We start from the raw sequence: 22,348 nt of genomic DNA, 5'->3' as shown, positions 1-22,348 counted from the left end.
TCCAGGCCGGCCCTGTCCCCTCCCTGCAGGGCACGGGGCAGCCTCAGACCCATTGAATCCCCACTTTTCCCTCACAAAATCCCCACTTTTATCACACAAAATCCCCACTTTTCCCACACATTTCTCCCCCATTTTCCCCCATTTCGCACCTGCAGGGCTCCAGGCTGGCCCTGTCCCGCCCCTGCAGGGCCCGGGGCAGCCCCAGACCCACAAAATCCCCATTTTCCCCCCATTTTGCCCCCATTTTTCCCCCATTTCGCACCTGCAGGGCTCCAGGCCGGCCCTGTCCCGCCCCTGCAGGGCCCGGGGCAGCCTCACCCCCATAGAATCCCCACTTTTCCCACACAAAATCCCCATTTTTCCCCATTTTTCCCACCTGCACGGCTCCAGGCCAGCCCTGTCGCCTCCCTGCCGGGCCCGGTGCAGCCTCACCCCCATAGAACCCCCACTTTTCCCACACAAAATCCCCACTTTTATCACACAAAATCCCCAGGTTTCCCACACATTTTTCCCCCATTTTCCCCCCATTTTCCCCCATTTCCCACCTGCACGGCTCCAGGCCGGCCCTGTCCCCTCCCTGCAGGGCACGGGGCAGCCTCAGACCCATTGAATCCCCACTTTTCCCTCACAAAATCCCCACTTTTATCACACAAAATCCCCACTTTTCCCACACATTTCTCCCCCATTTTCCCCCATTTCGCACCTGCAGGGCTCCAGGCCGGCCCTGTCCCGCCCCTGCAGGGCCCGGGGCAGCCCCAGACCCACAAAATCCCCATTTTCCCCCCATTTTGCCCCCATTTTTCCCCCATTTCGCACCTGCAGGGCTCCAGGCCGGCCCTGTCCCGCCCCTGCAGGGCCCGGGGCAGCCTCACCCCCATAGAACCCCCACTTTTCCCTCACAAAATCCCCATTTTTCCCCATTTTCCCCATTTCGCACCTGCAGGGCTCCAGGCCGGCCCTGTCCCGCCCCTGCAGGGCCCGGGGCAGCCGCACGCCCAGGGCGCAGCCGAGGCGCAGCAGCAGCGCCGGGAAGAGCTCCGGGAATCGCTCCAGGACCGCGGCCGCCGCCTCCGGCACAGACATGAGCTCATCCAGGGCCAGCGTGGCCTGCCAGGGAAACACGGGAACCCCCGGGGCATGAGCGGCCGGAAAAACCCCGGGAAAAACGGGATCGAATGGCCCGGGATGGAATGAATGGCCAGGGATGGAATGAACGGCCCGGGATGGAATGAATGGGCCGGGATGGAATGGGCCAGGATGGAATGAACGGCCCGGGATTGAATGAATGGGCCGGGATGGAATGGGCCAGGACGGAATGGGCCCGGGATGGAACGGCCCGGGATGGAATGAATGGCCCGGGATGGAATGAATGGGCCGGGATGGAATGAATGGGCCGGGATGGAACGGCCCGGGATGGAATGGGCTGGGATGGAACGGCCTGGGATGGAATGAATGGCCCGGGATTGAATGAATGGGCCGGGATTGAATGAATGGCCCGGGATGGAACTGCCCGGGATGGAATGGCCCCGGATTGAATGGCCTGGGATGGAATGGGATTGAATGGCCCGGGATGGAATGGGATTGAATGAATGGCCCGGGATTGAATGAATGGGCCGGGATGGAATGGGCTGGGATGGAACGGCCCGGGATGGAATGAATGGCCCGGGATGGAATGGGCTGGGATGGAATGAATGGCCCGGGATGGAATGGGCCGGGATGGAATGGCCCGGGATTGAATGGGATTGAATGAATGGCCTGGGATTGAATGGGCCGGGATTGAATGAATGGGCCGGGATGGAATGAATGGGCCGGGATTGAATGAATGGCCTGGGATGGAATGAATGGCCCGGGATTGAATGAACGGCCAGGGATTGAATGGCCTGGGATGGAATGGGATTGATTGAATGGCCCAGGATGGAATGGGCAGGGATGGAATGGCCCGGGATGGAATGAATGGCCCGGGATGGAACGGCCCGGGATTGAATGAATGGCCCGGGATGGAATGGGATTGAATGGCCTGGGATTGAATGAATGGGCCGGGATGGAATGGGATGGAATGAATGGGCCGGGATGGAATGAATGGCCCGGGATGGAATGGCCCGGGATGGAATGAATGGCCCAGGATTGATTGGCCCTTAATTAACCCCCCCCGCCCGCCCGGGTTAACCCCTGATGGAGACACCCAGGGCCTGGGGATCTTCTGGTGGAATTCCCAGGGGTTTGGGTTTTTTTTTTTCTGCTAGATTTCTGGGGGATTTGGGGTTGTTTGGGATGGAATTCCCACGGATTTGGGGTTTTCTCCCATGGATTTGGGGTTTTTCCAGAGGGAATTCCCACAGATTTGGGGTTTTTCCTGTTGGAATTCCCATGGATTTTGGGGTTTCTCCCATGGATTTCCATTTTTTCCATTTTTTTTCCCCCAAAAACTTCTCACAAAATTCCCATGGATTTGGGGGTTTTCCAGAGGGAATTCCCATGGATTTGGGGCTTTTCCTGCTGGAATTCCCATGGATTTGGTCTTTTCTCCCATGGATTTGGGGGTTCTTTCCACAGATTTGGGGTTTTCCTGCTGGAATTCCCATGGATTTGGGCTTTTCTTCCATGGATTTGGGGCTTTTCCTGCTGGAATTCCCATGGATTTGGGGTTCTCTCCCATGGATTTGGGGTTTTTCCTGTTGGAATTCCCATGGATTTGGGTTTTTCTTCCATAAATTTGGAGCTTTTCCTGCTGGAATTCCCGTGGATTTGGGGTTTTCGCCCATGGATTTGGGATTTTAGTAATGGAATTCCCACGGATTTGGGAGCTTTTCCTGCTGGAAGTCCCATGGATTTGGGGGTTTCTTCCACAGATTTGGGGTTTTTCCTGTTGGAATTCCTATAGATTTTGGGGTTTTCCCACAGATTTCCATTTTTTCCTGCTGGAATTCCCATGGATTTGGGGGTTTCTCCCATGGATTTCGGGTTTTTTTCTGTTGGAATTCCCATGGATTTGGGCATTTCTCCCATGGATTTGGGGTTTCTCCTATGGATTTGGGGTTTTTCCAGAGGGAATTCCCATGGATTTGGGGCTTTTCCTGCTGGAATTCCCATGGATTTGGTGTTTTCTCCCATGGATTTGGGGGTTCTTTCCACAGATTTGGGGTTTTCCAGTTGGAATCCCCATGGATTTAGGGTTTTTCCTGCTGGATTTCTGGTGGATTTGGGGCTGTTTGGGATGGAATTCCCATGGATTTGGGGTTTTTCCTGATGGATTTCTGGTGGATTTGGGGCTGTTTGGGATGGAATTCCCAAGGATTTGGGGGCTTTTCCTGATGGAATTCACTCGGATTTGGGGTTTTCTCCCATGGATTTCGGGGTTTCATCCACAGATTTGGGGTTTTTCCTGCTGGAATTCCCACAGATTTGGGGTTTCTCCCACAAATTTGGGGTTTTTCCTGAGGGAATTCCCATGAATTTGGGATTTTGCCCATGGATTTGGGATTTTAGTAATGGAATTCCCATGGATTTGGGAGCTTTTCCTGCTGGAATTCCCATGGATTTGGGGGTTTCTTCCACGGATTTGGGGTTTTCCTGATGGAATTCCCGTGGATTTGGGGTTTTTCCAGAGGGAATTCCCATGGATTTGGGATTTTCTCCCATGGATTTGGGGGGTTTCTTCCACGGATTTGGGGTTTTTCCTGTTGGAATTATTTGGGGTTCCTCCCACAGATTTGGGATTTTGTCCCACAGATTTGTGGTTTTTTTCCGATGGAATTCCCGCAGATTTGGGGTTTTTGCTATTGGAATTCCCACGGATTTGGGGTTTTCCCCCATGCATTTGGGGGTTTCTCCCATGGATTTGGGCATTTCTCCAAAGTATTTGGTGTTTTCTCCCATGGATTTGGAGTTTTTCTCTCATGGATTTGGGGGTTTGTCCCACAGATTTGGGGTTTTTCCTGTTGGAATTCCCACGGATTTTGGGGTTTTCCCCATGGATTTGGGGTTTTTCCTGTTGGAATTCCCACGGATTTTGGGGTTTTCCCCACGGATTTGGGGTTTTTCCTGTTGGAATTCCCATGGATTTTGGGGGTTTTTCCCACGGATTTGGGGTTTTTCCTGTTGGAATTCCCATGGATTTTGGGGTTTTTCCCACGGATTGCCATTTTTTCCTGATGGAATTCCCATGGATTTGGGGTTTCTCCCACGGATTTGGGCTTCCCTTCTTTGGATTTGGGGTTTTTCCTGATGGAATTTCCACAGATTTGGGGATTTTTTCCTGCTGGAATTCCCATGGATTTGGGGCTCCTCCCACAGATTTGGGCTTTCCTTCCGTGGATTTGGGGTTTTCCTGCTGCAATTTCCACGGATTTGGGGTTTTTGGCGCTGATCTGAGGAGTTTGCTCAGGATTGCTCCCTGATTTCTGGGAATGATTCCCTGATTTCCGGGAATGATTCCCTGATATTCCCTGGGAATGATTCCATGGTATTCCCTGGGAATTGCTCCCTGATTCCTGGGAATGATTCCCTGATACTTCTGGAATGATTCCCTGATATTTCCTGGGAATTGCTCCCTGATATTTCCTGGGAATGACTCCCTGATTTCCGGGAATGATTCCCTGATATTTCCTGGGAATGACTCCCTGATTCCTGGGAATGATTCCCTGATATTCCCTGGGAATTTCTCCCTGATACCTGGGAATGATTCCCTGATATTCCCTGGGAATTGCTCCCTGATTTTTGGGAATTGCTCCCTGATTTCCGGGAACGATTCCCTGATATTTCTGGAATGATTCCCTGGTATTCCCTGGGAATTGCTCCCTGATATTCCCTGGGAATTGCTCCCTGATATTTCCTGGGAATGATTCCCTGATATTTCCTGGCAATTGCTCCCTGATTCCTGGGAATGATTCTCTGATTCCTGGGAATTGCTCCCTGATTTCTGGGAATGATTCCCTGATGTTTTCTGGGAATGATTCCCTGATATTCCCTGGGAATTGCTCCCTGATATTTCCTGGGAATTGCTCCCTGATATTCCCTGGGAATTGCTCCCTGATTTCTGGGAATTGCTCCCTGATTTCTGGGAACGATTCCCTGATGTTTCTGGAATGATTCCCTGGTATTCCCTGGGAATTGCTCCCTGATTCCTGGGAATGATTCCCTGATATTCCCTGGGAATGATTCCCTGATATTTCCTGGGAATTGCTCCCTGATTTCCTGGGAATGATTCCCTGATATTCCCTGGGAATTGCTCCCTGATTTTTGGGAATTGCTCCCTGATTTCCGGGAATGATTCCCTGATATTTCTGGAATGATTCCCTGGTATTCCCTGGGAATTGCTCCCTGATATTCCCTGGGAATTGCTCCCTGATTTTTGGGAATTGCTCCCTGATTCCTGGGAATGATTCTCTGATTCCTGGGAATTGCTCCCTGATTTCTGGGAATGATTCCCTGATGTTTTCTGGGAATGATTCCCTGATATTCCCTGGGAATTGCTCCCTGATTTCTGGGAATTGCTCCCTGATTCCTGGGAATGATTCCCTGATATTCCCTGGGAATGATTCCCTGATACTTCCTGGGAATTGCTCCCTGATTTTTGGGAATGATTCCCTGATATTTCCTGGGAATGATTCCCTGATTTTTGGGAATTTCTCCCTGATTCCTGGGAATGATTCCCTGATACTTCCTGGGAATTGCTCCCTGATATTCCCTGGAAATGATTCCCTGATATTTCCTGGGAATCGCTCCCTGATTTTTGGGAATTTCTCCCTATTTTCCGGGAATTGCTCCCTGATATTCCCTGGGAATTGCTCCCAGATTCCTGAGGGATTCCAAAGCCGGAATTATTTGGGATAAGTTAAGGAAGCCTGGTGGGATTTTCCCACCTGGGGAAGATTTTTCCACTCGGGAAGATTTCGGATCCGAGGGTTCCAAGGCGGATTCCAAAGTGAATTTTTTGGGAATTCCCTGGGAATTTTTGGGGGAATTCCTTGGGAATTTTTTGGGGAATTGATTGGGAATTTTTGGGGAATTTTGGGGAGAATTTTTGGCGATTTTTTCGAATTCCTGGAGAATTTTGGGGGGAATATTTTGGGGGATTCCTTGGGAATTTTGGGGGGGAAATTCCTTGGGAATTCCGTGGGGATTTTTTGAGGGGAATTTCTTGGGAATTTCATTGGGAATTTATTGGAAATTTTTGAGGAATTTTTTGGGAGTTTTTTTGGGGCATTCCTTTCAAATTTTTTGGGGAACTTCTTGTGGAATTTCTTGGGAATTTTTTGGGGGGAATTTCTTGGGAATTTTGTGGGGAGTTTTTGGGGGAATTTTTGAGGAAATTTTTTGGCAATTTTGGGGGAATTCCTTGGGAATTTTTGAGGATTTTTTTTTAAATTCCTTGGGAATATTTTGGGGAATTCCTTGGGAATTTTTTTAGGAATTTCTTATGAAATTCTTTGGGAACTCCTTGGGAATTTTTTGGGGCATTACATTCAAATTTTGGGGAGGTTTTTTGGGAATTCCTTTGGAATTTTGTAGGGAGTTTTGGGGGAATTTTGGGGGGAGTTTTGGGGGGAATTTTTGGGGAATTTTGTCGGCAGTTTTTGGGGGAATTTTTGGGGAATTTTTTTGGAATTTGCTGGTGAAATTTTTTTTTATTTTGGGGGGAATTTTGTGGGGAGTTTTTGGGGGAGTTTTTGGGGAATTTTGTGGGGAGTTTTTGGGGGAATTTTTGGGGAATTTTGTGGGGAGTTTTTGGGGAATTTTGTTGGGAGTTTTTGGGGGAATTTTTGGGGAATTTGGTGGGGAGTTTTTGGGGAATTCCCTGGGAATTTTGTGGGGAGTTTTGGGAAATTTTTGGGAGTTTTGTGGGGAGTTTTGGGGGAATTTTTTGGGAATTTTGAGAGGATTTTTGGGGAATTTTTGGTAATTTTCTGGGGAGTTTTTGGGGCGTTTTTGGGGCGTTTTTGGGCAGTTTTTGTGGAGTTTTGTGGGCAGTTTTTGTGGAGTTCTTGGGGCGTTTTTGGGGATTTTTTGTGGAGTTTTTGTGGAGTTTTTGGGCAGTTTTTGGGCAGTTTTTGTGGAGTTTTTGGGCAGTTTTTGGGGAGTTTTTGGGGCGTTTTTGTGGAGTTTTTGGGGAATTCCTTGGGAATGTTGTGCGGAGTTTTTGGGGAAGTTTTTGGGCAGTTTTTGGGGCGTTTTTGTGGAGTTTTTGTGGAGTTTTTGGGGCGTTTTTGAGGAGTTTTTGTGGAGTTTTTGGGCAGTTTTTGGGGCAGTTTTGGGGCAGTTTTTGTGGAGTTTTTGGGGCGTTTTTGGGGATTTTTTGTGGAGTTTTTCGGGAGTTTTTGGGGAGTTTTTGGGCAGTTTTTGTGGAGTTTTTGGGCAGTTTTTGGGGAGTTTTTGGGGCAGTTTTTGGGGGAATTTTTGGGCAGTTTTGTGGCGTTTTTGGGCAGTTTTTGGGGACACTCACGGCCAGGGGCAGGGCGGTGGCCACGCGCTCGGCGGCGCCGCCCGGCAGGAAGGATTTGCTCTCCTTGAAGGGAATTTCCCGGCTCAGCCTCTCCAGGAGCAGCTCCAGGATCTGCGACGTCAGCGGAGGCTCCGTGCCCAGCGCCCTCCACATGGTGCACGTGGGGCTGGGGGGGAAAATGGGAAATCTCGGGAATTTCTGGGGTGAAAATGGGGTAAAAATGGGGTAAAAAATGGGGAATTTCTGGGGTAAAAAATGAGATAAAAACGGGGTAAAATGGGATATAAATGGGGTAAAAATGGGGTAAAAGTGGGGTAAAAATGGGGTAAAAAATGGGGAATTTCTGGGGTAAAAATGGGATAAAAAATGGGTAAAAATGGGGAATTTCTGGGGTAAAAGATGGGATAAAATGGGGAATTTCTGGGGTAAAAATGGGATAAAAATGGGGCAAAAATGGGATAAAAATGGGGAATTTCTGGGGTAAATGGGACATAAATGGAGTAAAAAATGGGGTAAAAAACGGGAATTTCTGGGGTAAAATGGGATATAAATGGGGTAAAAAATGGGGTAAAAATGGGGACTTTCTGGGGTAAAAATGGGATATAAATGGGGTAAAAAATGGCACAAAAATGGGGTAAAAATGGGGAATTTCTGGGGTAAAAATGGGATATAAGTGAGATAAAAATGGGGTAAAAATGGGGAATTTCTGGGGTAAAAATGGGATAAAAATGGGGTAAAAAATGGGGTAAAATGGGATAAAATGGGTAAAAACGGGGTAAAAGTGGGGAATTTCTGGGATAAAAATGGGATATAAGTGAGATAAAAATGGGGTAAAAATGGGATAAAAAAGGGGTAAAAATGGGATAAAAATGGGGTAAAAATGGGATATAAATGGGGTAAAAAATGGCACAAAACCGGGGTAGAAGTGGGGAATTTCTGGGGCAAAAATGGGATATAAATGGGATTAAAAATGGGGTAAAAATGGGAATTTATGGGGTAAAAATGGGGTAAAAATGGAGTAAAAATGGGAATTTCTGGGGTAAAAATGAGAATTTTTGGGATAAAAATGGGGTAAAAATGGGGGAAATTCTGGGATAAAAATGGGATATAAATGAGATAAAAATGAGAATTTTGGGGATAAGAATGGGTAAAAATAAGGAATTTCTGGGATAAAAAGGGGAATGTATGGGATAAAAATGGGAATTTTGGGGATAAAAATGGGTAAAAATAAGGAATTTCTGGGATAAAAATGGGAATTTTGGGCATAAAACAGGGATAAAAATGGGGAAAAAAGGGGAATTTCTGGGATAAAACAGGAATAAAAATGGGTAAAAATGGGTATTTCTGGGATAAAAATGGGGGAAAATAGGGAGTTTCTGGGATAAAAATGGGAATTTCTGGGATAAAAGAGGGAATTTTTGGGGTAAAAATGGGATAAAAAATGGGATTTCCAGAAATATCTGGGATAAAAATGGGATGCAAAGAGGATAAAAATGGAATTTGGGATTGGGGCTGGGATTTGGGATTTTGGGGCTGGATTTGGGATTTGGGTTTGGATTTGTGATTTGGGGTGGGATTTAGGATTCGGGGCTGGATTTGGGATTTGGGTTTGGATTTGGGGTTTCGGGTGGATTTGGGTCGGGATTTGGGATTGGGGTGGGATTTGGGATCAGGTCTGTATTTGGGATTGGATATTGGATTTGGGGCGGGATTTGGGATCGGGTCCCTATTCGTGATTTAGGACTGGATTTAGGGCCAGATCCAGGATCAGATCTGCATTTGGGATCGGGGCTGGATTTGGGATCGGGGCTGGAATGTTGGGATTGAGGCTGGATTTGGGATTGCGGAGGGATGTGGGATTGGGGCTGGGTTTGGGGCTGGATTTCAGATTCGGGGCTGGGTTTGGGATTGGGGCTGGATTTGGGATTGGGGCTGGGTTTGGGATTGGGGCTGGGTTTGGGATTGGGGCTGGACTTGGGGATTCGTGATTGGGGCAGGATTTGGGATTGGGGCTGAGTTTGGGATTGGGGCTGGATTTGGGTTTGTCTTTGGGATTTAGGGCTGGATTTGGGATTTGGGTCTGGATTTGGGATTGGGGCAGGATTTGGGGCTGGATTTGGGATTTGGGGCAGGATTCAGGACTGGATCTGGGGCCGTATCCGTGCCCATTTCCCATTTGGGATTTGGGGCTGGATTTTGGGATTTGGGGCAGGGTTCAGCACTGGATCCGGGCCCTATCCGAGTCCATTCTCCCCTTTGGGATTTGGGGCTGGATTTTGGGATTTGGGGCTGCATTCAGGACCGGATCCGGGCCCTATCCGAGCCCATTCCCCCGTTTGGGATTTGGGGCTGGATCTGGGATTTGGGGCAGGGTTCAGCACTGGATCTGGGCCCTATCCGAGCCCATTCCCCCGTTTGGGATTTGGGGCTGGATCTGGGATTTGGGGCAGGGTTCAGCACTGGATCCGGGCCCTATCCGAGCCCATTCCCCCATTTGGGATTTGGGGCAGGATTTTGGGATTTGGGGCAGGGCTCAGCACTGGATCCGGGCCCTATCCGAGCCCATTCTCCCGTTTGGGGTCGGGGCTGGATCTGGGATTTGGGGCAGGGTTCAGCACTGGATCCGGGCCCTATCCGAGCCCATTCCCCCGTTTGGGATTTGGGGCTGGATTTTGGGATTTGGGGCAGGGTTCAGCACTGGATCCGGGCCCTATCCGAGCCCATTCTCCCCTTTGGGATTTGGGGCTGGATTTTGGGATTTGGGGCTGCATTCAGGACCGGATCCGGGCCCTATCCGAGCCCATTCTCCCCTTTGGGATTTGGGGCTGGATTTTGGGATTTGGGGCTGCATTCAGGACCGGATCCGGGCCCTATCCGAGCCCATTCCCCCGTTTGGGATTTGGGGCAGGATTTTGGGATTTGGGGCTGGATTTTGGGATTTGGGGCAGGATTTTGGGATTTGGGGCAGGTTCAGCACTGGATCCGGGCCCTATCCGAGCCCATTCCCCCGTTTGGGATTTGGGGCAGGATTTTGGGATTTGGGGCAGGATTTTGGGATTTGGGGCTGCATTCAGGACCGGATCCGGGCCCTATCCGAGCCCATTCCCCCGTTTGGGGTCGGGGTCCCCCCGCAGCCCGCACCCCGCACCCGTACCCGTCGAAGGGCAGGGCGCTGCCCAGCAGGCAGCCGACCACGCTCCGCGGGTGCTGCAGCGCCAGGAGCAGCACCGAGCTCTGCGCCGCCCGCTGCAGCTGCGGCTCCGCCCGCGGCGCCTCCTGCGCCCGCTGCTGCTGCTGCTGCTGCTGCTGCAGGGAATGCAACCGCGCATGCAGCGCCGCCAGCAGCTCCGGGACCTGCGGGAAACCGGGATGGGGAGAGAAGGGGAAAGGGGGGAAAATGGGAATGGGGAGATGGGAGAGGGGAAATGGGAATGGGGGAGAGGGGAGAGGGGAAATGGGAAAGGGGGGGAAAACGGGAATGGGGAGAGGGGAAAGGGGAAATGGGAATGGGGAGAGGGGAAATGGGAATGGGGAAATGGGAAAGGGGGGAAACGGGAATGGGGAGAGGGGAGAGGGGAGAGGAGAAAGGGTGAAATGAGAATGGGGAGATGGGAATGGGGAGATGGGAATGGGGAGAAATGGGAACGGGGAGAGGGGAAAGGAGGGAAATGGGAATGGGGAGATGGGAAAGGTGGAAGAGATGGGAATGGGGAGAGGGGAAAGGAGGGAAATGGGAATGGGAAAGGGGGGAAAAGATGGGAATGGGGAGAGGGGAATGGGGGAAATGGGAATGGGGGGAAATGGGAATGGGGAGATGGGAAAGGGGGAAATGGGAATGGGGAGAGGGGAAAAGGGAAAATGGGAAAAGGAGGGAAAACGGGAATGGGGAGAGGGGAAAAGGGGAAAATGGGAATGGGGAGATGGGAAAGGAGGGAAAACGGGAATGAGATGGGAAAGGGGGGAAATGGGAATGAGGAGATGGGAATGGGGGAGATGGGAATGGGGAGATGGGAAAGGGGGAAAATGGGAATGGGGAGAGGGGAAAGGGGAGAGGGGAAAGGAAGGAAATGGGAAAGGAGGGAAAATGGGATGAGGAGATGGGCAAAAGCACAATGGGAATGGGGAGAGGGGAAAGGTGGAAGAGATGAGAATGGGGAGATGGGAAAGGAGGGAAATGGGAATGAGATGGGAAAGGGGGGAAATGGGAATGGGGAGATGGGAAAGGAGGGAAAAGATGGGAATGGGGAATGGGAAAGGAGGGAATGGGAATGGGGAGATGGGAAAGGGGAAATGGGAATTGAGGAGATGGGAAAAAGCACAATGGGAATGGGGAGAGGGGAAAGGAGGGAAATGGGAATGAGGAGATGGGAATGGGGGAAAATGGGAATGGGAGAGGGGAAAAGGGAAAATGGGAATGGAGGGAAATGGGAATGAGGAGATGGGAAAAGGGAAAATGGGAAAGGAGGGAAATGGGAATGGGGGAGATGGGAATGAGGAAATGGGAATGGGGAAAATGGGAATGGGGAGAGGGGAAAGGTGGAAGAGATGGGAATGGGGAATATGGGAAAGGAAGGAAAAGATGGGAATGGGGAAATGGGAATGGGGAGATGGGAATGGGGGGAATGGGAATGGGGAGATGGGAAAGGAGGGGAAAAGATGGGAATGGGGAAATGGGAATGGGGAATGGGAACAAGGAAGGGGAACGGGGGAATTTTTGTTCCTTCTGGCCTTGTCCTGCAGGATCCCCCCCTCTCCCGGAGGAGGAATTTGGGGGAATTTTGGGACCAAATTTCAGGAATGTTGGGAATTCTTGACACTGAATTTTGGGCATTAATTCTGTGTATTGTTGTTCATTAATTTGGGAGCCTTTGGACATTAATTTGGGGAGTTTTGGGCATTAATTTTGGGATTTTTGGGCATTAATTTTGGGATTTTTGGGCAGTAATTTTGGGAGTTTTTGTTCATTATTTTGGGGAATTTTTGAGCATTCATTTTGGGAGTTTTTGGGCATTAATTTGTGGAGTTTTTGGGCATGAATTTTGGGAGTTTTTGGGCAGTAATTTGGGTAATTTTTGTTCATTAATTTTGGGAGGTTTTGGGCATTAATTTGGGGAGATTTTGGGTCATTAATTTGGGAATTTTTGGGCATTAATTTGGAGAGGTTTTTTCATTAATTTTGGATTTTTTGGGCATTAATTTTGGGAATTTTTGGGCATTAATTTGGGGAGGTTTTGGGCATTAATTTGTGAGTTTTTGTTCATTAATTTTGGAGTTTTTGTTCATTAATTTTGTGAGATTTTGGGCATTAATTTTGGAGTTTTTGGGCATTAATTTTGGGGGTTTTGGGCATTCGTTTTGTGAGTTTTTGTTCATTAATTTTGTGAATTTTTGGGCATTAATTTGTGAGTTTTTGGCCATTAATTTTGGAGTTTTTGTTCATTAATTTGGGAATTTTTGGGCATTAATTTTGGGGGTTTTGTTCATTAATTTTGTGAATTTTTGTTCATTAATTTTGGAGTTTTTGTTCATTAATTTTGTGAATTTTTGTTCATTAATTTTGGGAGCTTTTGTTCATTAATTTGGGAGTTTTTGGGCATTAATTTTGGGAGTTTTTGTTCATTATTTTTGTGAGTTTTTGTTCATTAATTTTGTGAATTTTTGTTCATTAATTTTGGAGTTTTTGCTCGTTAATTTTGGGAGTTTTTGTTCATTATTTTTGTGAATTTTTGGGCATTAATTTTGGAGTTTTTGGCCATTAATTTGTGAGTTTTTGTTCATTAATTTTGTGAGTATTTGGCCATTAATTCTGTGAATTTTTGTTCATTAATTTTGGCAGGTTTTGCTCATTAATTTTGTGAATTTTTGTTCATTAATTTTGGAGCTTTTGGGCATTAATTTTGGAGTTTTTGGGCATTAATTTTGGGGGTTTTAGGCATTATATTTGGAGTTTTTGTTCATTAATTTTGGAATTTTTGGGCATTAATTTGGGAGTTTTAGTGCATTAATTTGGGAGGTTTTGGGCATTAATTTTGGAATTTTTGGGCATTCATTTGGGAGTTTTTGTTCATTAGTTTTGTGAGTTTTTGTTCATTAATTTTGGAGTTTTTGTTCATTAATTTTGTGAATTTTTGTTCATTAATTTTGGAGTTTTTGGGCATTAATTTGTGAGATTTTGCTCATTAATTTTGGAATTTTTGTTCATTATTTTTGGAGGTTTTGGGCATTAATTTTGGGGGTTTTAGGCATTAGTTTTGGGAGTTTTTGCTCATTAATTTTGGAATTTTTGGGCATTAATTTGGGAATTTTAGTGCATTAATTTGGGAGGTTTTGTTCATTAATTTTGGGGGTTTTGTTCATTAGTTTTGTGAGTTTTTGTTCATTTATTTTGGAGTTTTTGTTCATTAATTTTGTGAATTTTTGTTCATTATTTTTGGGAATTTTTGGGCATTAATTTTGGAGTTTTTGGCCATTAATTTGTGAGTTGTTGTTCATTAATTTTGTGAGTATTTGGCCATTAATTTTGTGAATTTTTGTTCATTAATTTTGGCAGTTTTTGCTCATTAATTTGGTGAATTTTTGGGCATTAATTTTGGAGTTTTTGGGCATTAATTTTGGAGTTTTTGTTCATTATTTTTGTTCATTAATTTTGGAGTTTTTGTTCATTATTTTTGTTCATTAATTTTGGAGTTTTTGGGCATTAATTTTGGAGTTTTTGTTCATTAATTTTGGAGTTTTTGTTCATTAATTTTGGAGTTTTTGTTCATTAATTTTGGAGTTTTTGCTGACTGGTTGTGTCGGTCCTGACCTTGTCCTGCAGGATCCCCCCCTCTCCCGGAGGAGGAATTTGGGGAATTTTTGAGACTGAATTTTTGTTCATTAATTTTGGGAGTTTTTGCTCATTAATTTTGGAACTTTTGGGCATTAATTTTGGAGTTTTTGGCATTATATTTGGAGTTTTTGTTCATTAATTTTGGAATTTTTGGGCATTAATTTGGGATTTTTAGTGCATTAATTTGGGAGGTTTTCTTCATTAATTTTGGGGATTTTTGGGCATTAGTTTTGTGAGTTTTTGTTCATTAATTTTGGAGTTTTTGTTCATTAATTTTGGAGTTTTTGTTCATTATTTTTGGAATTTTTGGGCATTAATTTGGGAGTTTTAGTGCATTAATTTGGGAGGTTTTGTTCATTAATTTGGGAATTTTTGTTCATTATTTTTGGAGTTTTTGTTCATTAATTTTGTGAATTTTTGTTCATTAATTTTGGAGTTTTTGGGCATTAATTTGTGAGATTTTGCTCATTAATTTTGGAATTTTTGTTCATTATTTTTGGAGGTTTTGGGCATTAATTTTGGGGGTTTTAGGCATTAGTTTTGGGAGTTTTTGCTCATTAATTTTGGAATTTTTGGGCATTAATTTGGGAATTTTAGTGCATTAATTTGGGAGGTTTTGTTCATTAATTTTGGGGATTTTTGGGCATTAGTTTTGTGAGTTTTTGTTCATTAATTTTGGAGTTTTTGGGCATTATTTTGGGAATTTTTGGGGATTAATTTTGGAGTTTTTGGGCATTAAATTTGGGGGTTTTTGGGCATTAAATTTGTGAGTTTTGGCTCATTAATTTTGTGAATTTTTGTTCATTAATTTTGGCAGTTTTTGTTCATTAATTTTGTAGTTTTTGTTCATTAATTTTGGAGTTTTTGTTCATTATTTTTGGGGATTAATTTTGGAGTTTTTGTTCATTAATTTTGGAGTTTTTGTTCATTAATTTTGGAGTTTTTGTTCATTAATTTTGGAGTTTTTGTTCATTAATTTTGGAGTTTTTGCTGACTGGTTGTGTCGGCCCTGACCTTGTCCTGCAGGATCCCCCCCTCTCCCGGAGGAGGAATTTGGGGAATTTTTGAGACTGAATTTTTGTTCATTAATTTTGGGAGTTTTTGTTCATTAATTTTGGAGGTTTTGTTCATTAATTTTGGGGGTTTTGTTCATTAATTTTGTGAATTTTTGTTCATGAATTTTGGAATTTTTGGGCATTAATTTTGAGTTTTTGCTCATTAATTTTGGGAATTTTTGGGGATTAATTTTGGGGGTTTTGGGCATTAGTTTTGGGAGTTTTTGTTCATTAATTTTTTGAATTTTTGTTCATTAATTTTGGAGTTTTTGTTCATTAATTTTGTGAATTTTTGTTCATTATTTTTGGAGTTTTTGGGCATTAATTTTGGAGTTTTTGGGCATTAATTTGTGAGATTTTGCTCATTAATTTTGGAATTTTTGTTCATTATTTTTGGAGTTTTTGGGCATTAATTTTGGGGGTTTTAGGCATTAGTTTTGGGAGTTTTTGCTCATTAATTTTGGAATTTTTGGGCATTAATTGGGGAATTTTAGTGCATTAATTTGGGAGGTTTTGTTCATTAATTTTGGGGATTTTTGGGCATTAGTTTTGTGAGTTTTTGTTCATTAATTTTGGAGTTTTTGGGCATTATTTTGGGAATTTTTGGGGATTAATTTTGGAGTTTTGGGCATTAATTTTGGGGGTTTTAGGCATTAATTTTGGTGTTTTTGTTCATTAATTTTGGAGGTTTTGGGCATTATTTTGGGAATTTTTGGGGATTAATTTTGGAGTTTTTGGGCATTAAATTTGGAGGTTTTGGGCATTAATTTTGGCAGTTTTTGCTCATTAATTTTGTGAATTTTTGTTCATTAATTTTGGAGGTTTTGTTCATTAATTTTGGAGTTTCTGTTCATTAATTTTGTGAATTTTTGGGCATTATTTTGGGGATTTTTGGGCGTTAATTTTGGAGTTTTTGCTGACTGGTTGTGTCGGTCCTGACCTTGTCCTGCAGGATCCCGCCCCTCTCCCGGAGGAGGAATTTGGGGAATTTTGGGACCAAATTTCAGGAATGTTGGGAATTCTTGACACTGAATTTTTGGGGATTAATTTTGGGAATTTTTAACTTTATTTTGGGGCATTTTTGGACATTAATTTGGGAATTTTTGGACCTTAATTTGCGGGAGTCTTGGGCATTAATTTTGGGAGTTTTTGTTCATTAATTTTGTGAATTTTTGTTCATTAATTTTGGAGTTTTTGTTCATTAATTTGGGAGTTTTTGTGCATTAATTTTGGGAATTTTTGGGGATTAATTTTGGGGGTTTTAGGCATTAGTTTTGGGAGCTTTTGTTCATTAATTTGTGAATTTTTGTTCATTAATTTGGGAGTTTTTGTTCATTAATTTTGGGAATTTTTGGGGATTAATTTTGGAGTTTTGGGCATTAATTTTGGAGGTTTTGGGCATTAATTTTGGAGTTTTTGGGCGTTAATTTGGGAGTTTTTGCTGACTGATTGTGTCGGTCCTGACCTTGTCCTGCAGGATCCCGCCCCTCTCCCGGAGGAGGAATTTGGGGAATTTTTGAGACTGAATTTTTGTTCATTAATTTTGGAGGTTTTGGGCATTAATTTTGGGGGTTTTGGGCATTAATTTGGGGAGGTTTTGTGCATTAATTTGGGAGTTTTAGTGCATTAATTTGGGAGGTTTTGTTCATTAATTTTGGGCATTAGTTTTGTGAGTTTTTGTTCATTAATTTTGGGAATTTTTGTTCATTAATTTGTGAGTTTTTGTTCATTAATTTTGGAGTTTTGGGGCATTAATTTTGGAGGTTTTGAGCATTAATTTTGGTGTTTTTGTTCATTAATTTTGGAGGTTTTGGGCATTAATTTTGGAGTTTTGGGGCATTAATTTTGGAGGTTTTGCTCATTAATTTTGTGAATTTTTGTTCATTAATTTTGGAGGTTTTGTTCATTAATTTTGGAGTTTTTGGGCGTTAATTTTGGAGTTTTTGGGCGTTAATTTTGGAGTTTTTGCTGACTGGTTGTGTCGGTCCTGACCTTGTCCTGCAGGATCCCGCCCCTCTCCCTGAGGACGGCGTTGCCGATGGCGGCGGCGCCGCGGGCGCTCTCGGGCTCGGGGTCGTCCCAGGATTCCAGCAGGGCCAGGAGCAGCCCCAGCAGCTGCTCCGGGGGGATTCTCCTGCTCAGAACCTGCGGACAGGGGGGGAAATGGGGAAAAATGGGAAAAAAAATCGGGAATTCCGGAAAAAATTCCCGCAAAAATCGCCAAGGAAAAGGTTAAAAAAATCGACCAAATAAATCCCATTGATCCCGATGGAAACCCCAAAAAATCCCAAAGAAAACCCAACCCCATCCCCACCAAAAAAATACCCCCAAAAATCATAGAAATAAAAAAAAATTCCTTAAGAAATCCCCCAGGAAAATCCTAAAATGCCCCCAAAAATCCCCCCCCAAAAATCATAGAAATTAAAAAAAAAAATTCCTTAAAAAAACCATAAAAAATGCCCCAGGAAAATCCTAAAATGCCCCAAAAAAAATCCCCCCCCAAAAATCATAGAAATAAAAAAAGAATTCCTTAAAAATCCCCCAGGAAAATCCTAAAATGCCCCCAAAAATCCCCCCCCAAAAATCATAGAAATTAAAAAAAAAAATTCCTTAAAAAAACCATTAAAAATCCCCAGGAAAATCCTAAAATGCCCCCAAAAAATTCCCCCCAAAAAATCATAGAAATAAAAAAAAAATTCCTTAAAAAATCCACAAAAAATCCCCCAGGAAAATCCTAAAAGGCCCCCAAAATTCCCCCCAAAAATCATAGAAATAATAAAAAAAAATTCCTTAAAAAATCCATAAAAAATCCCCCAGGAAAATCCTAAAAGGCCCCCAAAAAATCCCCCCAAAAATCCCAAAAATCCCCCAAAAAACCCCAAAATATCTCCCAGAAACCTCAAAGCATCCCCCCCCAAAAATCCCAGAAATGCCCCAAAAGTCCCAATGAAAACCCCCCAAAAAATTGCAAAGAAAACCCAAAAAAAAGCAAATAAACCTCCCCAAAAAAATCCCAGAAATTGAAAAAAAAGAATTTAAAAAAGTCCCAAAACAGCCACTGAAAATCCTCTAAATCCTCCCAAAAATCCCCCCAAAAATTCCCAGTTCCCCAAATTCCCAAATTCCCGAATTCCCCCGAATTCCCGAATTCCCTGAATTCCCCAAAATTCCCGAATCCCCGAATTCCCCAAATCCCCGAATCCCTGAATTCCCGAATTCCCCAAATTCCCAAATTCCCCGAATTCCCGAATTCCCGAATTCCCCAATCCCCGAATTCCCCCGAATTCCCCAAATTCCCCAAAATTCCCCAAAATTCCCCAAATTCCCGAATCCCCGAATTCCCAAATTCCCCAAATCCCTGAATTCCCCAAAATTCCCCAAATCCCTGAATTCCTGAATTCCAAAATTCCCCGAATTCCCGAATCCCCGAGTTTCCCAAATCCGCGAATTCCCCAAAATTCCCCGAATTCCCGAATTCCTCAAAATTCCCCAAATTCCCCGAATTCCCCAAATCCCCGAAATCCCGAATTCCCCCAAATTCCCCAGATTCCCCGAATTCCTGAATTCCCGAATCCCCAAATTCCCCGAATTCCCCAAATTCCCCGAATTCCCCGAATCCCCGAATTCCCCAAAATTCCCCAAATTACCAAATCCCCGAATTCCCCAAAATTCCCCGAAATCCCCAAATTCCCCAAAATTCCCCGAATTCCCGAATTCCCCAAAATTCCGCAAAATTCCCCAAATTCCCGAATTCCCCCGAATTCCCAAATTCCCCGAAATTCCCGAAAATTCCCCAAATCCCCGAATTCCCGAATTCCCCAAATTCCCCAAAATTCCCCAATTCCCCGAATTCCCCAAATCCCCGAATTCCCCAAATCCCCGAATTCCCAAAATTCCCCAAAATTCCCCAAAATTCCCCGAATCCCCGAATTCCCCAATTCCCAAAATTCCCGAATTCCCCAAAATTCCCCGAATTCCTGAATCCCCGAATTCCCAAATTCCCCAAAATTCCCCAAAATTCCCCGAATTCCCCCGAATTCCCCGAATTCCCCAAAATTCCCCGAATCCCAAATCCCCGAATTCCCCAAAATTCCCCAAATCCCCCAAATTCCCCGAAATTCCCCAAATCCCCCCGAAATTCCCGAAATCCCCCCGAAATTCCCGAAATCCCCCAAATTCCCGAATCCCGGTTTCTCACCAGGCCGATGCGGCTGCAGCTGTGGCCGAGGTCGGCGTTGGGATTTTCCAGCCCCTCCTGCAGCCCCTCCAGGAGCTCGTCCCGGTGATCCCGGGAAAACCCTGGGAAAACACCGGGAATGGCCGAAATTCCCACCCAAAATCCCGGATGGAAAACCGGGAATGGCCGAAATTCCCACCCAAAAATCCTGGATGGGGAAAATGAGAATTCCCAAAATTCCCACCCAAAATCCCAGATGGAAATGCTAAAAATTCCCACCCAAAAATTCCAGATGAAAAACCGGGAATGCCCAAAATTCCCACCCAAAATCCCGGATGGAAAACCAGGAATGCCCAAAATTCCCACCCAAAATCCCGGATGGAAAACGGGAATGCCCAAAATTCCCACCCAAAATCCCGGATGGAAAACGGGAATGCCCAAAATTCCCACCAAAAATTCCACATGGAAAATGACAATTCCCAAAATTCCCACCAAAAATCCGGGAAAAGGCCAAAAATTCCAGATGGAGAATGAGAATTCCCAAAATTCCCACCCAAAATTCCCACCCAAAAATCCCAGATGGAGAACGAAAATTCCCAAAATTCCCACCCAAAAATCCCAGATGCAGAACGAGAATTCCCAAAATTCCCAGCCAAAAATCCCCAAAAAAATCCGGGAAAAGGCCAAAAATCCTGGATGGAAAATGAGAATTCCCAAAATTCCCACCCAAAAATCCCCAAAAAAATTTGGGAAAAGGCCAAAAATCCTGGGTGGAAAAGGAGAATTCCCAAAATTCCCACCCAAAAATCCCCAAAAAATTTTTGGGAAAAGGCCAAAAATTCCAGATGGAAAATGAGAATTCCCAAAATTCCGGATGGAACACGGGAATGCCCAAAATTCCCACCAAAAATCCCGGATGGGAAACCGGGAATGCCCAAAATTCCCACCAAAACTCCGGGAAAAGGCCAAAAATCCAGGGTGGAAAATGAGAATTCCCAAAATTCCCACCCAAAATTCCACATGGAAAATGGGAATGCCCAAAATTCCCACCCAAGAATTCCGGATGGAAAATGAGAATTCCCAAAATTCCCAGCCAAAAAAAATCCCCAAAAAAATTCGGGAAAAGGCCAAAAATCCTGGATGGAGAACGAGAATTCCCAAAATTCCCACCCAAAATTCCGGATGGAAAACGAGAATGCCGAAAATTCCCACCACAAATCCCCAAAAAAATTTGGGAAAAGACCAAAAATCCTGGGTGGAGAACGAGAATTCCCAAAATTCCCACCAAAAAATCCCCAAAAATCCCGGATGGAAAATGAGAATTCCCAAAATTCCCACCCAAAAAAATCCCAAAAAAATTTGGGAAAAGGTGAAAAATCCAGGGGGGAAAATGGGAATTCCCAAAATTCCCATCAAAAATTTCAGATGGGCAACGAGAATTCCCAAAATTCCCAGCCAAAAATTCCAGATGGAAAACAAGAATTCCCAAAATTCCCATCAAAAATTTCAGATGGGCAACGAGAATTCCCAAAATTCCCACCCAAAAATTCCAGATGGAAAACGGGAATGCCCAAAATTCCCACCAAAAAATTCCAGAAGGAAAAGGCCAAAAATCCTGGATGGAGAACGAGAATTCCCAAAATTCCCAAAATTCAGGAAAAGGCCAAAAATTCCAGATGGAGAACGAGAATTCCCAAAATTCCCACCCAAAATTCCAGATGGAAAACGGGAATGCCCAAAATTCCCACCCAAAAATTCCACATGGAAAACGAGAATTCCCAGAATTCCCACCAAAAATTCCAGATGGAGAACGGGAATTCCCAAAATTCCCACCAAAAATCCCCCAAAAATTTGGGAAAAGGCCAAAAATCCTGGGTGGAAAACGAGAATTCCCAAAATTCCCGAAATTCAGGAAAAGGCCAAAAATTCCAGATGGAAAATGAGAATTCCCAAAATTCCCACCCAAAAATCCCCAAAAATCCCGGATGGAAAATGAGAATTCCCAAAATTCCCACCCAAAAAAATCCCAAAAAAATTTGGGAAAAGGTGAAAAATCCAGGGTGGAAAATGGGAATTCCCAAAATTCCCACCCAAAAATTCGGGAAAACGTGAAAATCCTGGATAGAAAATGAAAATTCCCAAAATTCCCACCCAAAAAAATTTGGGAAAAGGCCAAAAATCCCGGATGGAAAATGAGAATTCCCAAAATTCCCAGCCAAAAATCCCCCAAAAATTTTGGGAAAAGGCCAAAAATCCCAGATGGAGAATGAGAATTCCCAAAATTCCCACCCAAAATCCTGGGTGGAAAAGGAGAATTCCCAAAATTCCCACCAAAAATTCGGGAAAAGGCCAAAAATCCTGGAATTTTGGGCTTGGAAAAGCCCCCGAGACCTTGGAATTCCAGCGGGAATTTGGGATTTTTCGGGGATTTTTGGGGGATTTTCCTGGAGATTTTTGGGCCCCAAAAGACCTTGGAATTCCAGGACCTTGGAATTTGGGATTTTTCCGGGATTTTTTGGGGGATTTTTCCAGATTTTTTTGGGATTTCTTGGGGATTTTTGGGCCCCAAAAAACCTTGGAATTTGGGATTTTTGGGGATTTTTCCTGATTTTTTGGGGGATTTTTGGGGCCCCAAAAACCTTGGAATTCCAGGCCCTTGGAATTTGGGATTTTTCAGGATTTTTTTGGGATTTTTCCGATTTTTGGGGTGATTTTCTTGGAGATTTTTGGGATTTCTGGGCCCCAAAAGACCTTGGAATTCCAGGACCTTGGAATTTGGGATTTTTTGGGATTTTTGGAGATTTTTGGCCTCAAAAGATCCTTGGAATTTGGGATTTTTGGGGGAT

At 44.4% G+C, this 22,348-nt stretch overlaps 1 protein-coding gene across 1 annotated transcript in view; it reads right to left on the bottom strand.

The window, feature by feature from the left end:
- LOC136570886 (maestro heat-like repeat-containing protein family member 1) overlaps positions 1-22,348 on the bottom strand; it is a 69,103-nt gene that overhangs the window by 19,586 nt on the left and 27,169 nt on the right. The window contains exons 7-11 of the mRNA XM_066571291.1: positions 19,524-19,624; positions 17,318-17,470; positions 10,596-10,795; positions 7,442-7,607; positions 938-1,107 (exon numbers count right to left, since the gene is read on the bottom strand). Coding sequence (XP_066427388.1) covers positions 938-1,107; positions 7,442-7,607; positions 10,596-10,795; positions 17,318-17,470; positions 19,524-19,624 — 790 coding nt within the window. The remainder of the gene's footprint in view (positions 1-937; positions 1,108-7,441; positions 7,608-10,595; positions 10,796-17,317; positions 17,471-19,523; positions 19,625-22,348) is intronic.

Source organism: Molothrus aeneus, unplaced genomic scaffold (assembly GCF_037042795.1).
Source record: "Molothrus aeneus isolate 106 unplaced genomic scaffold, BPBGC_Maene_1.0 scaffold_43, whole genome shotgun sequence".
Classification (NCBI taxonomy): domain Eukaryota; kingdom Metazoa; phylum Chordata; class Aves; order Passeriformes; family Icteridae; genus Molothrus; species Molothrus aeneus.
Note: the sequence above shows the minus strand (reverse complement) of the source record. Positions and strands in the feature narration are given on the sequence as shown.